Source organism: Idiotropiscis lumnitzeri, chromosome 15 (assembly GCF_059441095.1).
Source record: "Idiotropiscis lumnitzeri isolate Australia: NSW breed Sydney's pygmy pipehorse chromosome 15, RoL_Ilum_1.0, whole genome shotgun sequence".
NCBI classification, from domain to species: domain Eukaryota; kingdom Metazoa; phylum Chordata; class Actinopteri; order Syngnathiformes; family Syngnathidae; genus Idiotropiscis; species Idiotropiscis lumnitzeri.
This window is the reverse complement of record NC_142405.1, coordinates 8,057,349-8,076,271: the sequence shown is the minus strand read 5'-3', so window position 1 is coordinate 8,076,271 and position 18,923 is coordinate 8,057,349. Positions and strand designations below refer to the sequence as shown.

The 18,923-nt window shown below is 42.5% G+C and overlaps 3 protein-coding genes across 7 annotated transcripts; all 3 read left to right on the top strand.

Moving 5' to 3' along the window:
- The first annotated feature begins 509 nt into the window (after positions 1–509).
- LOC148322654 (glycylpeptide N-tetradecanoyltransferase 1-like) lies at positions 510–7,814 on the top strand. 4 transcript variants are annotated; one of them, XM_088317687.1, is made up of 13 exons: positions 569–671; positions 1,919–2,043; positions 3,225–3,327; positions 4,174–4,315; positions 4,397–4,515; positions 4,746–4,837; positions 4,945–5,061; positions 5,134–5,304; positions 5,581–5,689; positions 5,785–5,955; positions 6,148–6,312; positions 6,404–6,541; positions 7,040–7,814. In XM_088317687.1, the coding sequence occupies exons 4-13, from the start codon at positions 4,219–4,221 to the stop codon at positions 7,058–7,060; spliced, it is 1,200 nt and encodes a 399-aa protein (XP_088173813.1). In that variant the 5' UTR covers positions 569–671; positions 1,919–2,043; positions 3,225–3,327; positions 4,174–4,218; the 3' UTR covers positions 7,061–7,814. The 4 variants fall into 4 exon arrangements, with proteins under 4 accessions (XP_088173815.1, XP_088173811.1, XP_088173813.1 ...); XM_088317686.1 differs by having other exon boundaries at positions 3,219–3,327; XM_088317689.1 differs by lacking the exon at positions 1,919–2,043 and having other exon boundaries at positions 510–671; positions 3,219–3,327.
- A 767-nt stretch (positions 7,815–8,581) lies between these two features.
- retsat.2 (retinol saturase, tandem duplicate 2) lies at positions 8,582–14,030 on the top strand. Its single transcript, XM_088316200.1, has 11 exons — positions 8,582–8,811; positions 9,239–9,421; positions 9,496–9,737; positions 10,580–10,781; positions 10,869–11,066; positions 11,143–11,262; positions 11,928–12,066; positions 12,471–12,580; positions 12,676–12,845; positions 13,055–13,214; positions 13,458–14,030. Exons 1-11 carry the CDS (start codon positions 8,652–8,654, stop codon positions 13,604–13,606), a joined length of 1,833 nt encoding a protein of 610 aa, XP_088172326.1. The 5' UTR covers positions 8,582–8,651; the 3' UTR covers positions 13,607–14,030.
- Positions 14,031–14,190: 160 nt separating this feature from the next.
- On the top strand, positions 14,191–18,295 carry cdk21 (cyclin-dependent kinase 21). Of its 2 annotated transcripts, none has more exons than XM_088316202.1 (8): positions 14,191–14,345; positions 15,425–15,668; positions 16,210–16,342; positions 16,952–17,119; positions 17,202–17,311; positions 17,376–17,426; positions 17,569–17,701; positions 18,147–18,295. In XM_088316202.1, exons 2-8 carry the CDS (start codon positions 15,427–15,429, stop codon positions 18,222–18,224), a joined length of 915 nt encoding a protein of 304 aa, XP_088172328.1. In that variant the 5' UTR covers positions 14,191–14,345; positions 15,425–15,426; the 3' UTR covers positions 18,225–18,295. The 2 variants fall into 2 exon arrangements, with proteins under 2 accessions (XP_088172328.1, XP_088172327.1); XM_088316201.1 differs by having other exon boundaries at positions 15,408–15,668.
- The last annotated feature ends 628 nt before the right edge of the window (positions 18,296–18,923 follow it).

Below are 18,923 nucleotides of genomic sequence, written 5' to 3'. Positions count from 1 at the left end.
ACGTGGCAATTTTAAGACCTTTGACAAAAATCAAGTCACGGGTTTCCTTCTAGTTAATTAAAGCCCAACTGGCTGATCACATGGCTCCAATTCCACACATTTTAGCTTTCCTCTGTTACACTTTTCATGGTATGCCCCCAAATAACCAGACCATGATAGCATTATCTTAGTTTTTAGTCAAATTCTCTATGCAAGTATTCTACGTTAAATTAATTAATTAAAATACAAGCTTTTAGATTGTGCATAGAAGACTAAGTTCCCACAGTAGACCATAGAAACGCCACACTGGAAGCATAGATTCAAACAGAACCTAACTGAGGCAGCATTGCTAAAAAAAAATGCAATACAATGCAAAAAGTCCAATTAAAGTATTTTAGTACCATGGCCCCCCACTTCCCAAATATCATACTGATTTTGATTACAAGCGAAGTTTGAACTTTGAATACATAAAAAGACATTCACTGACAAAGGAAGGGTTTGCCGACGTAATCGAAAATAGACCAATCACAGCGAGGGACGTTTAAAGACCTCGAGGACACGCGCTCTCGGCTCACTTCCTGGTTGAAAATGGCGGATGAGAATGAGACAGCACCGTTGCCGAGGAAAGAAGACATAGAGGACCACGGACACTGCAGCGACTGTGAAAATGAGGAGCATCACTTCGATGATGGGTAAAGTCGCTTGCCGGGTGTCAGAGCGTTGTGACGAAATAGTCACGGGATAATGAGACAAAGTTAAAGGCGAGCGCACGCTGGCCACGGCGAGCTGATTCGGGAATAGCTAGGAGACGACGTCCCGCCCCCTTGCCTTCAAGTTATTGGCTTGAGAGTGTGTTTGCCTGACTGTTCTGTGATTTGATTGGTAGGGAGTGGTATAAATAGGCGGTATTTCATGTCAAGTCATTATCAGGGAGTTGTAGGGTAGGTAGTGAGCCGCCAGTACTAGTAGGCTTTAAAACAAAGCTAATATTTTTACTCTTCATATATTCTGCTCTGATATAACAATAAAGCAGCTTTGCGATGATTGTCACTTTTAAAACTCACCCTGAATTACGTGTTTTCTCATCATCTAATGGAGTCTACACTGATTCCCTGTTGACGTTTTGCTAATTAGCTTCTAATGCTAAAAGCTAACCACTGTGAACGATGTCCCGCCTACTTACTTTCACGCCATTGGCTGGGGAGACTATTTGTCTGCCTGTTGTCCGATATGATTGGTCCGCAGCGGTTTTAAAGTGGGCGGGGATTTATTGGAGCTTTGCGGCACTTAGCAAGGCGTTGTGGGGGTAAATGAAAACAAAGCTAATAAGCGACTTGAATTAAATTTTCATGCATTCCGCGCCTACAGAGCAGACAACATAGATTTGACACGACGGACACCTCCAAAACTCAAACACAGGACTAAGTGCAATGCGTCTATTCCACGAATTAAGTTCGCGCCGATGCGCCGTTGACGTGCTAAAAAGCTTCGCGAGCTGAGTGAGCTGTCAAACCCTTTTGTCTGTGAGAAATGATATCGTGCTTTTTCGTTGGAGTCGAATTAAAATTATCGTTTAATACAAAAAACAAGCACAGCGGAGGAGCGTTTTGTCTTATAGAAACGAATACAAAGATGCAATTGTCAACTGTTTTCTTTTAATTTCCATCACCATTCAATTTGGAGCAACCCAGAAAACGACCCCTTATATTAATCATTTAAACCCAATACTATGATCCCAAGTACATTAATTTCAAATGTATTTTATGACATTTCACTGAAAATGTGAACCCTTGCCAAGTCGCATATCGTAAACTCACCAATGTTGTACCGCATGCCTAAAACTATTGGTAAAAAAAATAAATTAATAAATAAATCAACTTATTGGTGGCTACTTGCCACTTGTATTATTATTTTCTTTAATTGTCTGTATTGGCATCAGATGCGACCGAACGCCCCGCTCCTTCTTGGGCACCATGTCAGCGGAAGAGTCACTGGCGTCGGCCAAAGACTGATAGCCAGACAGCTTTGCTGAGAAGAGCAGCGTGACGGAACCTTTCAGTAGAGGTCAGACGAGGCGTCTTGCTGGGTTGGTGCCGGAGAAAGCAGGGTGATAAATTTTAAAAGATGACACGGAGAAAGAAAAAAGAGTGTCTGTGTCACTATGCCCAAAATGTAATGAAGTGGCTATTAGGAAAGTAGTAATTGGTTATTTTACGGGGTGCCAAGTAGCGGCGTAAATTTCCTCACACTACCATTGCATTCTTTTTTTCAAAATCAAATAATCTGTAGGTTTTCGCTATATTTAGCAACTTTTCTTAGACCTTTAACAGCTATTTTCTCCAAAAAGATACCAGCAAAATTGACAATAATTATAATACTTGTAATATAATAATTATATTCATGTCATCAGTGTCGTTATACATCACTGTCAATAATATATTTCCCACTTTTCCAAATATTTGTGAGTCCTGACTAGGAACAGATGATATGATTTGGCAGCTGGTGTACATTAGTCCCCCGCCCTCCCGCCCTATTCATAAAAATTGTCGTCCCCCGACCCCGTTCTGACCACCTGATGTATACATGCATGTTTTGAAACAAGAAAACATGCTTTTTCTAAATACATTAAAAATAATATTCAAAAAGTTGAGGTAAGAATGTTGGATTGTCCCTCGGCAAGCATTCTAGTTTTTCACATGGCCGATTTGCAATATTAATTATCCACCCCTGCTGTACGTTTTGTTGATGGTTTGCAGTGGAAAAAAAAACTCTTTCGAGCTGGGTGGAACACAAAGACCTCTTGTGGCTACGTCGAAGCCCATGGAACAGCCCATACATATTGTTTTGTTTATTGTTGACCCCTCACGCGCACCCCTTTCAATATACATACATGTATTTATGCATGGGCGGTCACCCCGTTGCTCGAAAGGTCATATGACGCGCCATCTGTGTTCCGTCGCCCTCGGACAATAATGAGATTATCCCGTGTAAGTATGCAGACGCAAGAAGAACGATGAGTGGCTGCATGGGCCAGCGAGTGGGGGTGTGTGACTTGAGTAAAGGTTGTGCGGATGCGAGGCCAGCGCCTTAAAGTGGTTTAAACTGGACCTAAAGTGAAGATAAATCCAGTTTAGGTGGGGAATGTGTGTAGTCTGAAGGGATGAGGTTATTTGATGTTAGGGTTGGTTAAATTGTCCTACTATTTCTTTGAATTATATTATTTTGCCGTTGTGTGCCAGTGACAGGGGTCTGGGCGACGACAGCGGTGCCAAGAAGAAGAAGAGGAAGCAGAAGAAGAAGAAAAAGAGTGGCGCGCCCACGGAAACCTCTCAAGACCCTCTCGCTAAGGCATGAACGTTTATAATTTGATATTTGAATCCAATATGTCACATCATGACTCACTATTTATGCTTTTCCGGTGTCAACTGCTTTTGGTTTGACGACAAGTCTCAACTTGTCATTCTTTTAGCTTTAGCTACTCAATAATGGAGTTCCAGACCCACCCGCAATGTGTGAAAATCCATGATACACAGAAACACACAAAGAAACCATGAGTTGGTCTCAATCTTTTTACAAAAAGTACCAACTACAACAATAGTTGGCTCTAATGAGACAGGGATTTTATTTATAAAATGTATATTTAATATTCTAAGCCACTCTAACGTGCACAGCTTGAACATTACCACTGTGGTTGAACGTAAGAAAATGGATCAGTATTGCATATTAAGGTGAGATAAAAAAATTAACAGCAGCAATTGCTGGCTAGCAACAATTTCCACCTCTTCCTAAATCAGATGGGATAGGCTCACTCCCCTTGCCAGGTAGAAAAAGGAAGGGTGGATGGATTATCAGTGCTTGGCCAATGATTCTTTCATTAACCACTAGAGGGAGACACTTCACATAGTTTGAGAATCACTGTCTGAGCCTTAAAATACTCGCCCCAATGTGTTTTTAAAGACATTTGAAAGTTCTTACTTACAACACAACTTTTAAACACATTTTTTAAACAAAAAAAACGTTATCTAATGTATCGGAAAAACAGTAATGGAACAAATATAAAAACATTTTCATGCACACAATCCCTGAAAATACTCCGTCCACATGCCATTAAGTGTTGAAAAAAAGAGAATGTAACTTCATATTTTGGGTGCCCGCTTGAAGTATCGCTTCCTCACAGTGTCTTCTGTTCCACAGGTGAATTCGCTGCCCGCCGACAAGCTGCAGGAGATCCAGAAGGCCATGGAGCTCTTGGGAGGCCAAGGTCCTGCCAAGACCATGGAGGAGGCCAGCCGGAGAAGTTACCAGTTCTGGGACACGCAGCCTGTGCCCAAACTGGGTATGACCGCCAACAACTACACGTGCTAACCAGACTCTTCTGATGACTAAAACGAACCACTGCCCTGTGTTTTGATTCCAGGCGAGACCGTGACATCGCACGGCTCCATCGAGCCCGACAAGGACCAAATCCGCGAGGAGCCCTACAGCCTCCCGCAAGGCTTCTGTTGGGACACCTTGGACCTGGGCAACCCTGCTGTGGTAGGACATAGGCCATAAAGGATTTTATTAATCATTTTGGTTCTTTATTTTTTTCATTGACTAAATTTAACACAACGTAAAAAGTACCGCTTTACGGTGATTGAAGTGGGTATGTGGGTATAAGCATCGTAATCGCTATTGATAGCGAGCAGGCATAGAGTATCTTCAGACTGAGCCCTGGGCCAAGTAGTGAAAAATCTGTGAGTAACTTTTTTTTCCCACCAAACCAGCTCAAGGAGCTCTACACTCTGCTCAATGAGAACTATGTGGAAGATGATGACAATATGTTTCGGTTTGACTACTCGCCTGATTTCCTGCTCTGGTGAGTGTTTTATGCCTTTTGATGGCCCTCCAATTTCACATAATCCTTGTCTCTCATCTAATAAGTGAGTTCAATAAATTGGTGGCATTATTTTATCCCTCCCACAGGGCTCTGAGGCCCCCAGGCTGGCTGCCTCAGTGGCACTGCGGGGTGAGGGTGAACTCTAACCAGAAGCTGGTGGGCTTCATCAGCGCCATCCCTGCCACCATCCGCATCTACGATATGTATGCAGCTATTAAAAGCCTTATATTAGAACTAGACCAAGAGATAGCTGTATCTTGATGTTTTTATTTCAGCGAAAAGAAAATGGTGGAGATCAACTTCCTGTGTGTCCACAAGAAGCTCCGAGCCAAGCGAGTTGCCCCGGTGTTGATCCGAGAGATCACCAGACGCGTCAACCTGCAGGGAATCTTCCAGGCTGTGTACACGGCCGGAGTGGTCCTGCCTAAACCCGTGGGCACGTGCAGGTGGGGGCGCCTGATTGTTTAGTGAAGGCTGTGTTCGGAATCATTTACTTATTCCCTACTCTCTATTCACTGTTACAATAAAATATTCTTATTTAATGGACTTATACGCGGTAGAAATTAAAACAGTTTTTAAACATACCAGCTCCACCTCAACTGGTGGACCTTCCGTAATTATTGTCGCCAACAAGTGGATGGCAGCATATTGCATGGTTCCCGAACGCACCCGTCCTGTGCAGGTATGCAGGTCCTCAACGAGGACTTCTTGTTGTCATGCAGGTACTGGCATCGCTCATTGAACTCTCGCAAACTGATCGAGGCGAAGTTCTCCCACCTGAGCAGGAACATGACGATGCAGCGCACCATGAAGCTGTTCCGCCTGCCTGAGGTCCTTTTGCCTGACTACACACTCACTGGCCTCTTCTTAAAAAGTACCTCCTTGAGCTCCTGTACCCAACATGGACTCCCTCGCTCTTTCCGCAGGCCCCCAAGACGTCGGGTCTGCGACCGATGACCAAGAAGGACGTCCCGGCTGTGTGTCGCCTTCTGCGCGAGTACCTGAGCCAGTTCAACCTGGTGCCCGTCATGAACCAGGAGGAGGTGTCCCACTGGTTGTTGCCCCTTGACAATATTATCGACACGTACTTGGTGGAGGTAAATGGAAAGGGAACCGGATAATAATGACATCACAGGATGCCAGCACTGTTCTAGTGCAGTAGTTGTGACACAGCATTATATATATTTTTGATGAGATGTTTTTGTTGTTTTGCTTTGGGGGGGGGGGGTAAATACAGAAAAAAGAAATTTAAATATCAAGTCATGATTGATTGATTCTTTCCCCGGCAGAACGAGGGCAAAGTGACGGACTTCCTGAGTTTTTACACACTGCCATCCACCATCATGAATCACCCAGTGCATCGCACCCTCAAAGCTGCCTACTCCTTTTACAACGTTCACACCACCATCCCGCTGCTGGACCTCATGTCGGACGCCCTCATCCTGGCCAAATCGGTGTGTGTCATATGTCATGGGATGTGCATATTTGTAGTCCTTTTGCATCTAAGTCAGCTGAATATGATCTTGTTGTGGTTTTGCCATGCAGAAAGGTTTTGATGTCTTCAATGCACTGGACCTCATGGAAAACAAGACTTTCCTGGAGAAGCTCAAGTTCGGCGCCGGCGATGGCAATCTACAGTATTATCTTTACAATTGGAAGTGTCCCAGTATGGGCTCGGAAAAGGTACCTTTGGTGTCTTAATGGCAAATTCCGGTCAATTTGATATTGAAAATACCAGAGCTGGGCAGTCTAGCCCTCCGGTCTCTGCGCCCAACCGGGGTGAGTTGTGACAATTCTTAAAAAACGCTTTGATTTACAAAGGCCGGAGGTTGATTTTAATTTGGCCCATCAATCGGCTCTCGTGCATGTGATGAAGCGACTCACGAAAAATGACAAATATTGCCTCCGAATGCGTCAAAAGCGCCTTCTACAATGCCAGTCCAAGTCAAACTGTGTTTCCCAAATTGGTCATCAAAAACATTTGGTCTATTTCTTTTCGTATTCTCTAAATGTTGACGCTTGTATAACTGTCTTCCTTTTCTAAATTTCCTCCTCAAAATTGTGGGCCATTTTCAACTCAGCTACTCAAACCTCAAAACCTGACCGGTTTCTTTCTGTCTTCCCCAAAATGGTGTCCCATTCATAACCATATTTCCCAAATGCTGTCCCATTTCTTCTCAGGTTGGCCTGGTCCTGCAGTGACGCACCTGCACCCACACCGCCCAACCCTGACGGCGTTAAGTGTTACAACAAGACCACCGCGACCGCACCATCGCACCTGCCACCTGACTGATGGGCATGAAGACTCTTTCAAGAGAGGAAACCTACCGCCCATTTTTACTTATTTTTTTTTTAATAATTATTTTTTGAACTTTTTTGAGCTGCACTATCTCTGCCAGGCAGGGGGAGCCTACCCCCCATTTCATGCGAACCTTAAAGCTGTCGCTGTTACATCTAAGCCAATATTTGACATTGGAGGGTGATTGTAACAACAACACACACACACTCACAGTCTGCAAGGGTGACTGCATCCCACCTACTATTAAAAAAACAAAAACAAAACTAAAAAAACAAATAATCAACAACACAACTGCTAATTTGTGCTCGACCTAACGCGCACCACTACTGTTTTGTTTGGAGTGCTTCTTTTTTCTTTCTTTTTTTTCTTTTTTTGCAAGCAAAATCTGTCATGAGGTGCCGTAAATTTGATGAAGATTATTAAAATGGAAAGGCTCATGATATTCTGGAAATAAGCTAATATAAGATAATAGCAAGGGCTTTTTCTCATTCCCGCTTGATCATCTCTAACTTCCTAATTCAGGCGTCATTCTAGAAGCAAACAAGATAAATCACCGCGTACATGGTGAAAAAGGTGATTTCCCCCGGTACGTCACTCTGTGATTGTGTGCACCAGACTTTGACACCTTTGTTATCAATAAACCTGCTGTTAAAGGTCGTTAATACGTCTTATTTGCTGAAGCTTTACATTTTCCGACTAGATAGTAAGACTGCTTCAAAAAACTAAATAGAAGCTTGAAAGTGCCGGATAAGCACTGTCATGCATTTTGAACGGCAGTGCTGAAAGAGTGACAACGGGGATGTGTTTAAAAAAATGAGTTTAGGGTTTTTTTGCAATCATTTAAACAAAATGGACGACAGCAAAGGAAGCTGCGGGTGTCATTTTTGGAGCAAGAAATAAAATCTACAAAAAATGATCTTGGTTTCTCCCCCCCCCCCCACTTCTTGTCATTATCAACATGCTTGAGTTTGTTATTACATTGTGGCTTGTCCTGCTATGCCAACTTATTCAGGAGTGCGGGTTACACGGGATAGTGTGCAGTAGAAGAGTTCCACATGGAAGTGTTCAAGCTCCTATGCTCTTTTCCATGTGTAAGTCAGTATGAGATCAATTATTTTCTTTCCACCAATAATGTTCTCATCTCACTAAAATGCTCATAACGAATAAACACATACATTTAAATGGCTATAGATATACTATAGAGATATTAGAGCAGTGCTACTTCAAAATAGATCAAATCGACCACTTGTCTTGTCCATGCTTCGATTATATTTTATCTTCACTGTTAGTACTGCAGTTGTACAGTGGACCTCGCCAAGCAACGAGGCACTTCCTGGGTGATGCTGATTGGTGGATGCCACACGGAGGTGTGTTCTGATTTGTTCAAAAGAATCAGTTGTCACATTCGTGGGCGGTGACTTCCCCGTCTGTCATAACTTGATACAGCAATCCGTCCGCGGTTCGGCAAGCAACAGAAGGGAGAAGATAAGCAACATGTGGCTCACTGTGACGATTATTAGCGTCGCATTGCTTATTTTTTGTCTTAAGTATGTGTTTGCTTCTTCCGGACCCAATCCCTTTTCGACGGACACGCGAGAACCCCTGAAGCCGATGGTCCACAACCGCAAAGAGAAGAATAAGGTGTTGAAACAAGGTGAGCTCGGCTGACGTTACATCAGATCGTGATTAAGCAACCTTTGGTCACACGAGGAACGTAGCACCGATTTATTTTGTATATTACGCATTTTTTCCTACTTGAATTACTGTACATGTACAGGAACAAGTCAGGAAAAACCGCCGTTTTACTCTTCACTGACGAATATGATTTTGTTCATTCACAGGTCTTCACACGTTTGTGATAGCAGGGGCGTCACTAATTATTTTTCTTTGGGGGGGCATGTATTTTTTTTAAGGTATGACTTAATTTCCCCCCCTAATATCAGTCTGTTAGTTATTGTTCCAATAATTAAGGCGCATTCCTATCAAAAACGTATACGTTGGAGTAGCCTACTCGTAAGTAAAAAAATATCTATGTATAGTTGCCAGATTGACTTCATTAACAACATTGTTGTTTTGACCAGGATTTCTGCCCAGTAAAGTTCCTGACAACTTAGACGCCGTCGTCATCGGCAGTGGGATCGGTGGTCTAGGCCTTGCTGTGCTACTGTCTAAAGTGGGAAAAAAAGTTCTGGTTCTGGAGCAGCATGACCGAGCCGGTGGATGCTGTCACACGTTCACCGAGAAGGGTTTTGAGTTTGACGTCGGTAAGGAAGACATTTGGGATTGTTGAATTTTAGTAAAATACTGAAATGGATCCACGAGCGTTCTTGTACCATAGGCATTCACTACATCGGCGACCTGCTGAACCACAAGCCTTTCCGCTGCATGTTGGACCAGCTGACCAATGGGCAACTGCAGTGGGAGCCCCTAGGCAACCCATTTGACCATGTGGTGATTGGGCCACCAGAAAATCGCCGCCGCTATCCCATCTACAGCGGGCGCAGACGCTTCCTTGAGGAGCTGAAGAAGTGCTTCCCAGGCGAGGAGGCGGCAATCGACGAGTACATGAAACTGGTCGTGGTAAGAAGAGTCTGTCGGGAGCAGAGGTGGTGGACTTGTTAATTTTAAGTAGTGGTGGGAAATGATGAAGTACAAATACTTTGTTACTGTACTTTGTAGTTTACTTGAGTATTTAGTAGTCTGATGACTTTTAATGTGTTTTTTTCTTTATTCTCCCTGCTTTTGAAAACTGAAATTTGTGCTTTGTCGTCCTTACGTAAAAAGGCTGAAAAACATCAATGTCAAAAGGTCGTTGCGAACAACAAATGCCTGGAAATAGCAAGATAAGAACTAAAAGAAGTGGATGGAGGCTTAGTGGAAGGAAGGTATGCCATTAAATACAAAAAATAAACCTGAAGAAAGAAAAAATCACTTAATTATTACTTGTAATACAAAAGCCAAACCATAAGCACTTATAGAAACAGAAATGGCAATCAACAGGTTAAAGGTGAAATAAAACGTGAACTGTGACAATAAGCAAAGCAACTCAAGGGCAGTAAGCTGCCGAACAGGTTGTAGCCTGCTGCCTTTTCCTGATGGTTTAAATAGAAGTAGTTGAAGCAAAAAGCTTGCTTATAACGAGGAGTCGGAGGAAGTGGCTTTGCCACAGTATATGATTTTAGTTTGCATTTTTATTGTTAAAAATGCTGAAATCACTTATTTCAATGACTTTCAAGCAATAGGTAGTTTATGTGTCCCAAATGCGACACATTATGATACTAAACCGCCAAAATCTCTTGCTGTTGTCATTCTGAAATCACTCCACCACCTCCTCTCCCATTGGCTGCACCGTCTGTCATCATAGCGCACTGCCGTGTGTTTGCCGTGGTGGCCGTTGACTTTCCACTTTGTTGAATTTGTAGAAAACTGGCCGAGGTATCTGGTTCATGGCGGTACTCAAGGACTTACCAGCCTTCTTGGTTGAGCTGCTGGTCCGCAGTGGTCTTGTCAAATATCTGTCTGCCTTCTTCCAAATGGCGCCTCGCAGCTTGACCGAAGTCGTCAACGGGCTAACAGAGAACCAAGACCTCAGGGCCGTCTTCTCCTACATCTTCGGCACCTACGGTAGGGCGCCTGTTTTGTTCACGGCCTTCCACTCCAACTCAAGAAGTCTCCTGCTTGTGTCCTTGACTTTCTCTGTCCCCCGTCCAGGTAATGTGCCAAAAGAAGCCAGCTTCGCCATGCACAGCCTGATTGTCACTCACTACCTGAACGGGGCCTGGTACCCGAAGGGCGGCGCCAGTGAGATCGCCTATCATATGATCCCCATCATCGAGAAGGCAGGGGGCGTCGTTCTAGTGCGAGCGCCCGTAAACCGCATCCTGTTCAATGACGCACGGGAAGCGTGTGGTGCGTAGACTTGCCGTGGCTAAGTTGCACCGTGGGCACATTTGTTTGGTTTTAATATTAGCTATGGCTCCACCAGGTGTGAGTGTCATGAAGGGACAGGAGGAAGTGCATATCCATGCCCCCATGGTCATCTCCAACGCTGGTATCTTCAACACCTACCAGAAGCTTCTGCCCAAAGAGCTCCAGGCCATGCCGGGTAATAAGGAATGATCTATCTCATGTATCTTATTTCTCTATCTATGATTGATGCTAGCGCTAATGTGACTAAAAATGAGTCCTGGATATGATACAGTGGCTAATTAAGTGCAGCATGCTTTTCTCCTTATTACACTGGTCTCTTTAGCATCAGTGCTAAAACTAACACAAATTACAAGTGTCCTGGTTGGATATCGTAGACACTGATATCATAGACTCTAATCAGAGTTCAATATTGAATGCAATCCCGCCATTGTTGTTACCCCAGCAACTCCAGATGAGCGACTGTGACAAACTAGTGCTCAGATGAACTTGGTGCTAAACTACACTATAGGTATCTGGTTGCTTTCCTGATATTGTAGACCATCAAATTAGGTCATCCTGGGTTGCCTTGGTGATAACAGAGATGCTGTCACAGCACTGTGTACCGTCAACATGAAATCTTGATGGGCCAAGTCCGTCAAAGTCGTTGGTTTTGCACATTTGATGTTGCAACACCAGAAATGCTATTCTCAGTATTAAACGCTAGCGTAGCATCCCCATAGTTCTTGGACGGTTATTTATTGGCCGGTACGATTGTCACACATTCCTTTACTTCACAGCTTGAGATTTGTCCATTAAAAAGCTTGTTGTGGCTTTCATTGTATTTGTTTTTTCGTTTTGTAGCAATCCAGAGGCAACTGGGCATGGTGAAGCACGGGTCAGGTGGCCTCAGCATCTTTGTGGGACTCAACGGCACCAAGGAGGAGCTTGGCCTCAAAGCTGACAACTACTGGGTCTTTTCAGATAACAATTTAGACGAACTGTAAGTTGGTTGTTCCACCGTATCAATTTCACCTGAGAACTGTACTAAATAGGATTTGTCCTGATACTGTACTATACTTGTACTGGTAAAAATGGACAGATAGCAATTATTCAAACAGTCAACATTGAGTAAAATGAACATAGCTTAGTCCTGCTGTAGTCCACTAGCGTTAGCATAATGAAAAACACCATCGACTTGCTAATGAATAGCATCATTGTCACAGTAGAAACCTAAGAATAATAAAATGTATAGTATATGTCCCGTATAAAGTGGTGCCAATGCATACAAATGTTGAAATAATACTTATATATTAAAATATAAAAATACACAAGATGTGCCATTTATTGCAATTCATCATCATTGAAAATAATAGGGTCTTGCTTGTGTGCCGTTTTGTCCCTCAGTGTGGTGAAATATAGGGAGCGTGACAGAGAGGAGTCATCTAAAAGCATTCCCCTCCTGTTCATCGCTTCCCCGTCTGCTAAGGATCCTACCTGGGAGGAGAGGTCACCAGGTACTGTAAGATTTGGTGAAGCAGCATGTGGCTCATTTGTGTGCTCGGTACAATTTCCGACAGTGATTTTTCTACTTTGTGGTTTGACATTGTAGGCAAATCCACGTTGAGTCTGGTCAGTTTTGCCAATTACGAGTGGTTCGAGGAGTGGAAGGACGACAAGGTGACCAATCGAGCATCCGACTACAAGGAGTTAAAGCAAGCGTTTATTGAGACAGCACTGAAGGTTGTGCTGGATATCTTCCCCAAAATCACCAGGGACAAGGTAATGTTAGCATTAACATTAGCTACACTGTCGATGGTGTTCCACCATTATGTACTATGTTAGATCGCCCTGATGTTGGCTGGCGACAAATCCTGGGTGTACACCACATCTTGCCAATAGTCATGTGGGACTGGCTCCAGCTTGATCCTAATGAGGACAAACAATACAGAAAATGGATGGATGACTGTACTTTTCCCTCTCGGTTGCAGGTGGAATATATCGACGCAGGCACGCCTATCACCAACACACACTACATCGGTGCCCCCAAAGGTGAGATCTACGGGGCAGACCACGGCATTGAGCGTTTCACCCCGGAGGTCAGCGCCTACCTGAGGCCCCAGACGCCGTACAAGAACCTCTATTTGACAGGTAGTCACCTAACCGACTTTTATTCAACCAAGGCACATATTTTACATTTTGAAAACTACAACAAAAACGGAGCGTTGTTGAGTTTTTCAGTGAATACACACATTTTTAGTAAACAAGTAATACTTTTCACACCAAAGAATTGAAAGTTGATTATTTCCACACATGGGTTGGGATTCATTGATCCATCAAGTCTTCCAATCAGCATCCCGTTTCTACATTCACACGTCAGTGCATGTGTCTTAGGTCAGGACGTGTTCCTGTGTGGCTTTGCGGGCGCAATGGCCGGTGCGCTCAGCTGCGGCTCGGCCATCCTACATCGCAACCTGCATCTGGATGCCATTGCACTGGCCAAGAAGAACAATTTTGTCAACAGCAAATTAAAAGGGGTGTAACCGAGCAGAATTGAAGCTGGCTTGACGAACAGGGCTTTTTTCCCCCTTTTATTATCAGCTAATGCCTCATGAAACAAACAATATTTGAGTCCATTCTAGGAATGCTGTCTACAGTGCCTTTAACTCATGAAATATTTGACATGCATATATATATATATAAATATACTATATGTTCTGTGTAAAATATTTCTACATAATATAAGGATAATAACTTATTACTGCATTTTGATATTGATAATATATAAAAGTTTACTTTAAAACATGGTTATGTACTGTAACAACATGCTAATATTATTTGGACGTGAAAGAGAAATCTACTCAAGTCTTGTAGTTTTTCTGTACTCAACTCTTCTCTGTTTTGGTTTGTAATGTGTTAAGTAAAGGAGTTCTTATTAAAAACACCACCGTGTTTTAGTGAAGACAACCATTATTATTCTCTGCTCCAATGAGCACTGTTTTTTTAGCACAGTTAAAAATATAATTAACTGTTACTGTGAATATATTTTCCATAGGTAACTGTTTTTTTGCACTTGAATCTGTACTTAATATTTGTATACAGTTATTGAATGTACACAATACCCCGTAGTGCGCATGAACACGGCATTCGTACTCACACGTGGAGGGCTGATGGTACCCTTTAGCTTTCCTCATTTATTTGAACAATTTAGGTGTTGTCGTGTGTATGTTTTTTAGAGGGAGCTGCCACATTTGCCTGGGTTGTCAGCGACACGGAAGCAAGGTATCTTTAATCATTCCTCTAAGCTTAACGGAAAAGTCATACATTGTATTGTTACTTGTTATTAAAACGATAAGTCGTGTAGACTGCAAGCTAAGCTGCTAATTGGTTAAGACTCTGTTTAGCTGGTCTCGTGACATCATGAGTGCCGGTTGTCATGTTTTTCAAATGGGCATTTTTCATTTATTTAAAATTCGATAATACATCAAGTTAATAGACTAGCGGTCCTGTATAACAATACGTCCTCGCCTGAGTCTCATTGGATATAACTGGTGTGATCTGAAACCATTTTCTGATGAATATGTAAAAGACTGATTCTGTCACGATTTGAGCTGATATAAAATGATTTAAAGCTATCAATGAACATTTTGAATCCTAAAAAAAAACTGGTCTGATCTGCCCTGAGATGTACGATTACGCATGCGCAGTGTAATCCGTACGTAGTCGTCCCCGCCATGTTGAAAGAGGCAAAGTCTAGAGAACGTTTTGACTCAAGTGAAAAATCAATGGAATGACCTTTCTCAGGTAAGACTGAACTATGAGTATCTGGTGTATTTGGCCGTCATTACAGTTTTTTAATAGCATTTACGGCCGTCGTGGCTGATATTATAACGTCCATCGTTTTATATGCAGTCATTTATAAATATTTAGCAATAATGTCAATTACTGAAGAGAGACTAGTAGTGTTGCCTTTATGTTTGTCTGCTTCCTCAGAATGTTAATCTTTGGGAAACTTGCCTAGTTTGAGATACTTTTGGCAAGCAACTAGCAATTGTGTGATGTTACAAATGAGATCACAGTTGATCACCAGGTAACCAATGACCAATCAAAACTCCCCTTACCAATGTCACATGACCAAACTCAGAAAACAGGGGAGCCAGGAGCCTAAAATAAATGAATAAAAAATAGGGTGGATTTTATATGCTTAATTAGTATTTCACAAACGCAATATTAATCAAGTGAACATGTCATTGTAAACAAATTTCCAAGTCTTTCACCTTTCTTTGGGCAGTTTCGCCCATTCTTCAAGAAACGTATTCGTGTGAATCTTCCCCAATTGCTCAGCTTTTCCATTTCCAAAGTGATGGAGGTTGGCACAAGTCCGCTTCTCTTCGAGCTGCTGGCCGAGATTGGCCAGGGCTCCTATGGCAAGGTGTACAAGGCCAGGACAATGGGCGAGGGCGGGCGCCTCCTGGCGGTGAAGAAATTCCACTTTTGCAGCAAAGCGGTGGCCTCGTCAGACGACAACGGCATCCCTTCCCACATACTCCGTGAGGTGGCATTGCTGGATAGGATGAAATACTTTGAACACCCCAACGTCGTCAAGTAAGTGCACACAACGCAGTTTCATCCAATTGATGAACAATTTGGCATTTGTTAATTCATAGTCACCGATTTAGTGGGAATTACGCACATGTTCATGCCATGGCAATATTATTAGTATTGCTTTGCTGCCATCTTGTGTTATCCTGCTGCCAAGGAATTATGTTGAAGTGAGTTGAGGAGCTTCATTTAGACAAAACTAGTGCCTTGCCACCATTTTGTGGGATATAATTACAAATCTTTTAGGGCGTCTGTCAATTTTTGCTATTCACATCAAAGGTGGTGGTCCATATTCCCTATGTAAAAAGCATGGACTCCCTGTATGTCTTTTTTTCTATGGAAGTCTGGCCAGGTAATGCTCAGAGAGAAGAAAAAACTGTTTCAAACCTTGTTTGGTATGAGGAGAAATAAAGCAAATCCCAGACAGAAAAAAAATGTAATTTGTGTTTGTGAAGGGGAGAAATTAATTAAAATTGGAAATTGTTAATACACATACATGATGGCGCTGATATTTACCCATTATTCCTTTTGTTGGACTGTGGAGATTGTTCAACGCAACCGCCATGCTGGTGGGCATGACATTGGACTTCACGTTGGTGTTAGAATACATCGACCAGGACCTGTCCACTTACCTTTCTGTAGCCCCTCCGTCTGGACTTGGCCGGGACAAGATTAAGGTAAGAACAATAACACTGCCGACCTTAACTTAAATAACTAATTAACATTCTTAATAGTAAACTTAGACATACTCTAGAAAACTTGACTTGCGTCTTTGGTTAAAAAAAAATTGCAAAAATTTGTTGAGCTGTCTGATTGACTATTTTTTTATCGATGAGAAGACACTGTCCATGTTAATTAGTTCGCATAAATATAAATATGCAATAATGCTGCACTTTATTTCTATGAACCACATTATGTGATATTTATCATTCTCCTACAATTACAGCAGGGGGTGCTGTTTTGCAAGAAACGCCTCACACAAAGACCCCTCGTTGACTTTAGTGGTCCAATGTTAACAACAACTTAGAACTGACATTTTTGGGTGGGGTTTGTGACATGTTTTCATATTTTTAGACCTTATTCAGTTGAACTTTTTTTTTCTTGTACCTCTTTTCAAATGACCTCGCCAACTGTCCAATGTGGCCCTTGAGCACCAGAGTTTGCCAACCTCTGTACCGAGGTTTTCTGCTTGCTACCAAAACGCAAACAAATCATTTATTCGGCACTTGTTTTTGTGACAAAAGAGCGGGGGGGGAAATGAAGCTGTTTTATATCTGTGCGTCCAGGCAGTGATGCTACAGCTGATGCGCGGCCTGGACTTCCTGCATGTCAATATTGTGCTACACCGAGACCTCAAGCCGTCAAACATCCTGGTCAGCAGCAGCGGCCTGGTTAAAATCGCTGACTTCGGCATGTCTCGCTTGTACACCTACAACATGGCCCTAACACCCGGTGTACGTGCGCCATTACATCGTGTTCTTCACTGAATGTGTTTGGGGGGGGGGGAAAGTATATATTTATTTTTTGCCTCTGCAGGTTGTCACATTGTGGTATCGAGCTCCTGAAGTGCTGCTCAAATCTTCTTACATGTCGTCTGTGGACATGTGGAGCGCCGGGTGCATCTTTGCTGAACTCTTCCTACTCAAGTAAGCACGTCACTCATCACTGTTGACACGAAGACGACATGTTGACGTGATGTTCATCCTGCAGGCCGCTCTTCAATGGAGTCAATGAGGCGCACCAGCTGCAAATGATCTTTGAGTGAGTATTTGGTCGTGTGATGTTACTATAGCCTCTTTCTCGCAGAGATCATTCAGACGATGTTTACGATGGATTTCAAATTAGCATTCATCTTTTCTATTTTTTTTGGGGCTCATTATTTTGGGGCTGTCAACCATGTTAGGTTCATCGGTTTGCCAAGCGAGGATGAGTGGCCCCAGAACAGCCCCGTTACTTACTCAGTCAACTTGGGGCCCAAGAATCCCCATCCCCATCTGCTGTTTTCCCTGGACCCCGACGAGAGAGACCTCCTTCTGGTGAGTTGATAAAAGCATCAGAAAAGAGAGAGGCTGGGTGAAATATTGATCGAATCAATTTTGGGGAAAAAACGCTTTGTCAGGATGATTTTTTTTTTCCCCCACAATTTTTTGAGTTGCTTCCATACTTCCAATGCTTTCGCTTACGACATGGAGCTAGACAGAGAGGGAGTACTTTACAAAAGCACAGACGGTAGTCATGGCAACATTCAGACCCTCTTGTGACTATTAAAAATAAATAATAAATAAAACCCCCTAAAGCAAAATTGCTTTGTATTATGTCATTGGCATTTACTCTTTCTAGAAAAGATTTGTTCATTTTAAAAAATGAACTAAGATTAGAAATAATTGTTTTGTTTTTTTTGTGCAACAAATCTGAAATTCTATTTTCAAGCCATTTTGCCCAGCTTCAGCTTCGTCAGACATCCATTTTGTTTACCTGCAGCAATGCTTGACCTTCACGCAGAGCAGACGCATCTCAGCCACCAGGGCCCTCGCTCACCCTTTCTTCAGCCAGCACTGAGGGAAAGTACTCATTCCGTTTCATGATGTTCTTACATGGTTAGAAAATGAGCACCTTAAAATGGTTACTTTTTCTTTTTTTGGGTTTATCAAACGCATCTGTGAGGAGGCAGGGCTTTATGTTGTTAAAAACTGGCCTGGTGACTGAAATATTCCACAGTGCAATTCATGATATATTTTTGTATTCATGTTTATACTAAGTGTTGCATTTAAGAGCATTATGAGGCCTTTCATGTGTGACTCGTTAACGCCAAGCAAAAAACAAAACAAAAAAAATAATTAAAGGAGATATTTTTCCCCAGAATTTTAATACTGCCCAAGTGCCTTAATAAAATGTTTTGGTCAAAACGGATCAAGACATATTTATTTCTACCAACTGAGTTGAGCATTATTCTCAGAAGCTATTGCTGCTATTATTGTTAACGCTGCAACTCTGCTTACATCTTGACTTTGACGTAATAGATTTTCAGCCACCACATCAAAGTGGTTCTTTCCCTCTGTAACTTCGCCCAGCCAAGTGCCCAAGTCATTGGCTTAGAAACTCGATATGATGGTGGTTGCTATTTGTGTGTTTATTAGCCCAACTGTGACGTAATGGTGAGCAAGAATTGCACATATGCATAAACAGTCAGAAAACTAACAGTTAAATTTGTAGTTTAATTTCACACTTCATGTGTAGGTAGGCCCATTTATTTGGCCA

Coding starts and splice junctions, on each gene's coding strand:
- LOC148322654 (XM_088317689.1), top strand. CDS start 568: ATGGCGGATGAGAATGAGACAGCACCGTTGCCGAGGAAAGAAGACATA. Junction 672..3,218: donor GAGCATCACTTCGATGATGG/GTAAAGTCGCTT, acceptor GTTGTGTGCCAG/TGACAGGGGTCTGGGCGACG. Junction 5,956..6,147: donor TCGACACGTACTTGGTGGAG/GTAAATGGAAAG, acceptor TTTCCCCGGCAG/AACGAGGGCAAAGTGACGGA.
- retsat.2 (XM_088316200.1), top strand. CDS start 8,652: ATGTGGCTCACTGTGACGATTATTAGCGTCGCATTGCTTATTTTTTGT. Junction 11,067..11,142: donor TGACGCACGGGAAGCGTGTG/GTGCGTAGACTT, acceptor TGGCTCCACCAG/GTGTGAGTGTCATGAAGGGA. Junction 13,215..13,457: donor CAAGAACCTCTATTTGACAG/GTAGTCACCTAA, acceptor CATGTGTCTTAG/GTCAGGACGTGTTCCTGTGT.
- cdk21 (XM_088316202.1), top strand. CDS start 15,427: ATGGAGGTTGGCACAAGTCCGCTTCTCTTCGAGCTGCTGGCCGAGATT. Junction 17,120..17,201: donor ACATGGCCCTAACACCCGGT/GTACGTGCGCCA, acceptor TTGCCTCTGCAG/GTTGTCACATTGTGGTATCG. Junction 17,702..18,146: donor ACGAGAGAGACCTCCTTCTG/GTGAGTTGATAA, acceptor GTTTACCTGCAG/CAATGCTTGACCTTCACGCA.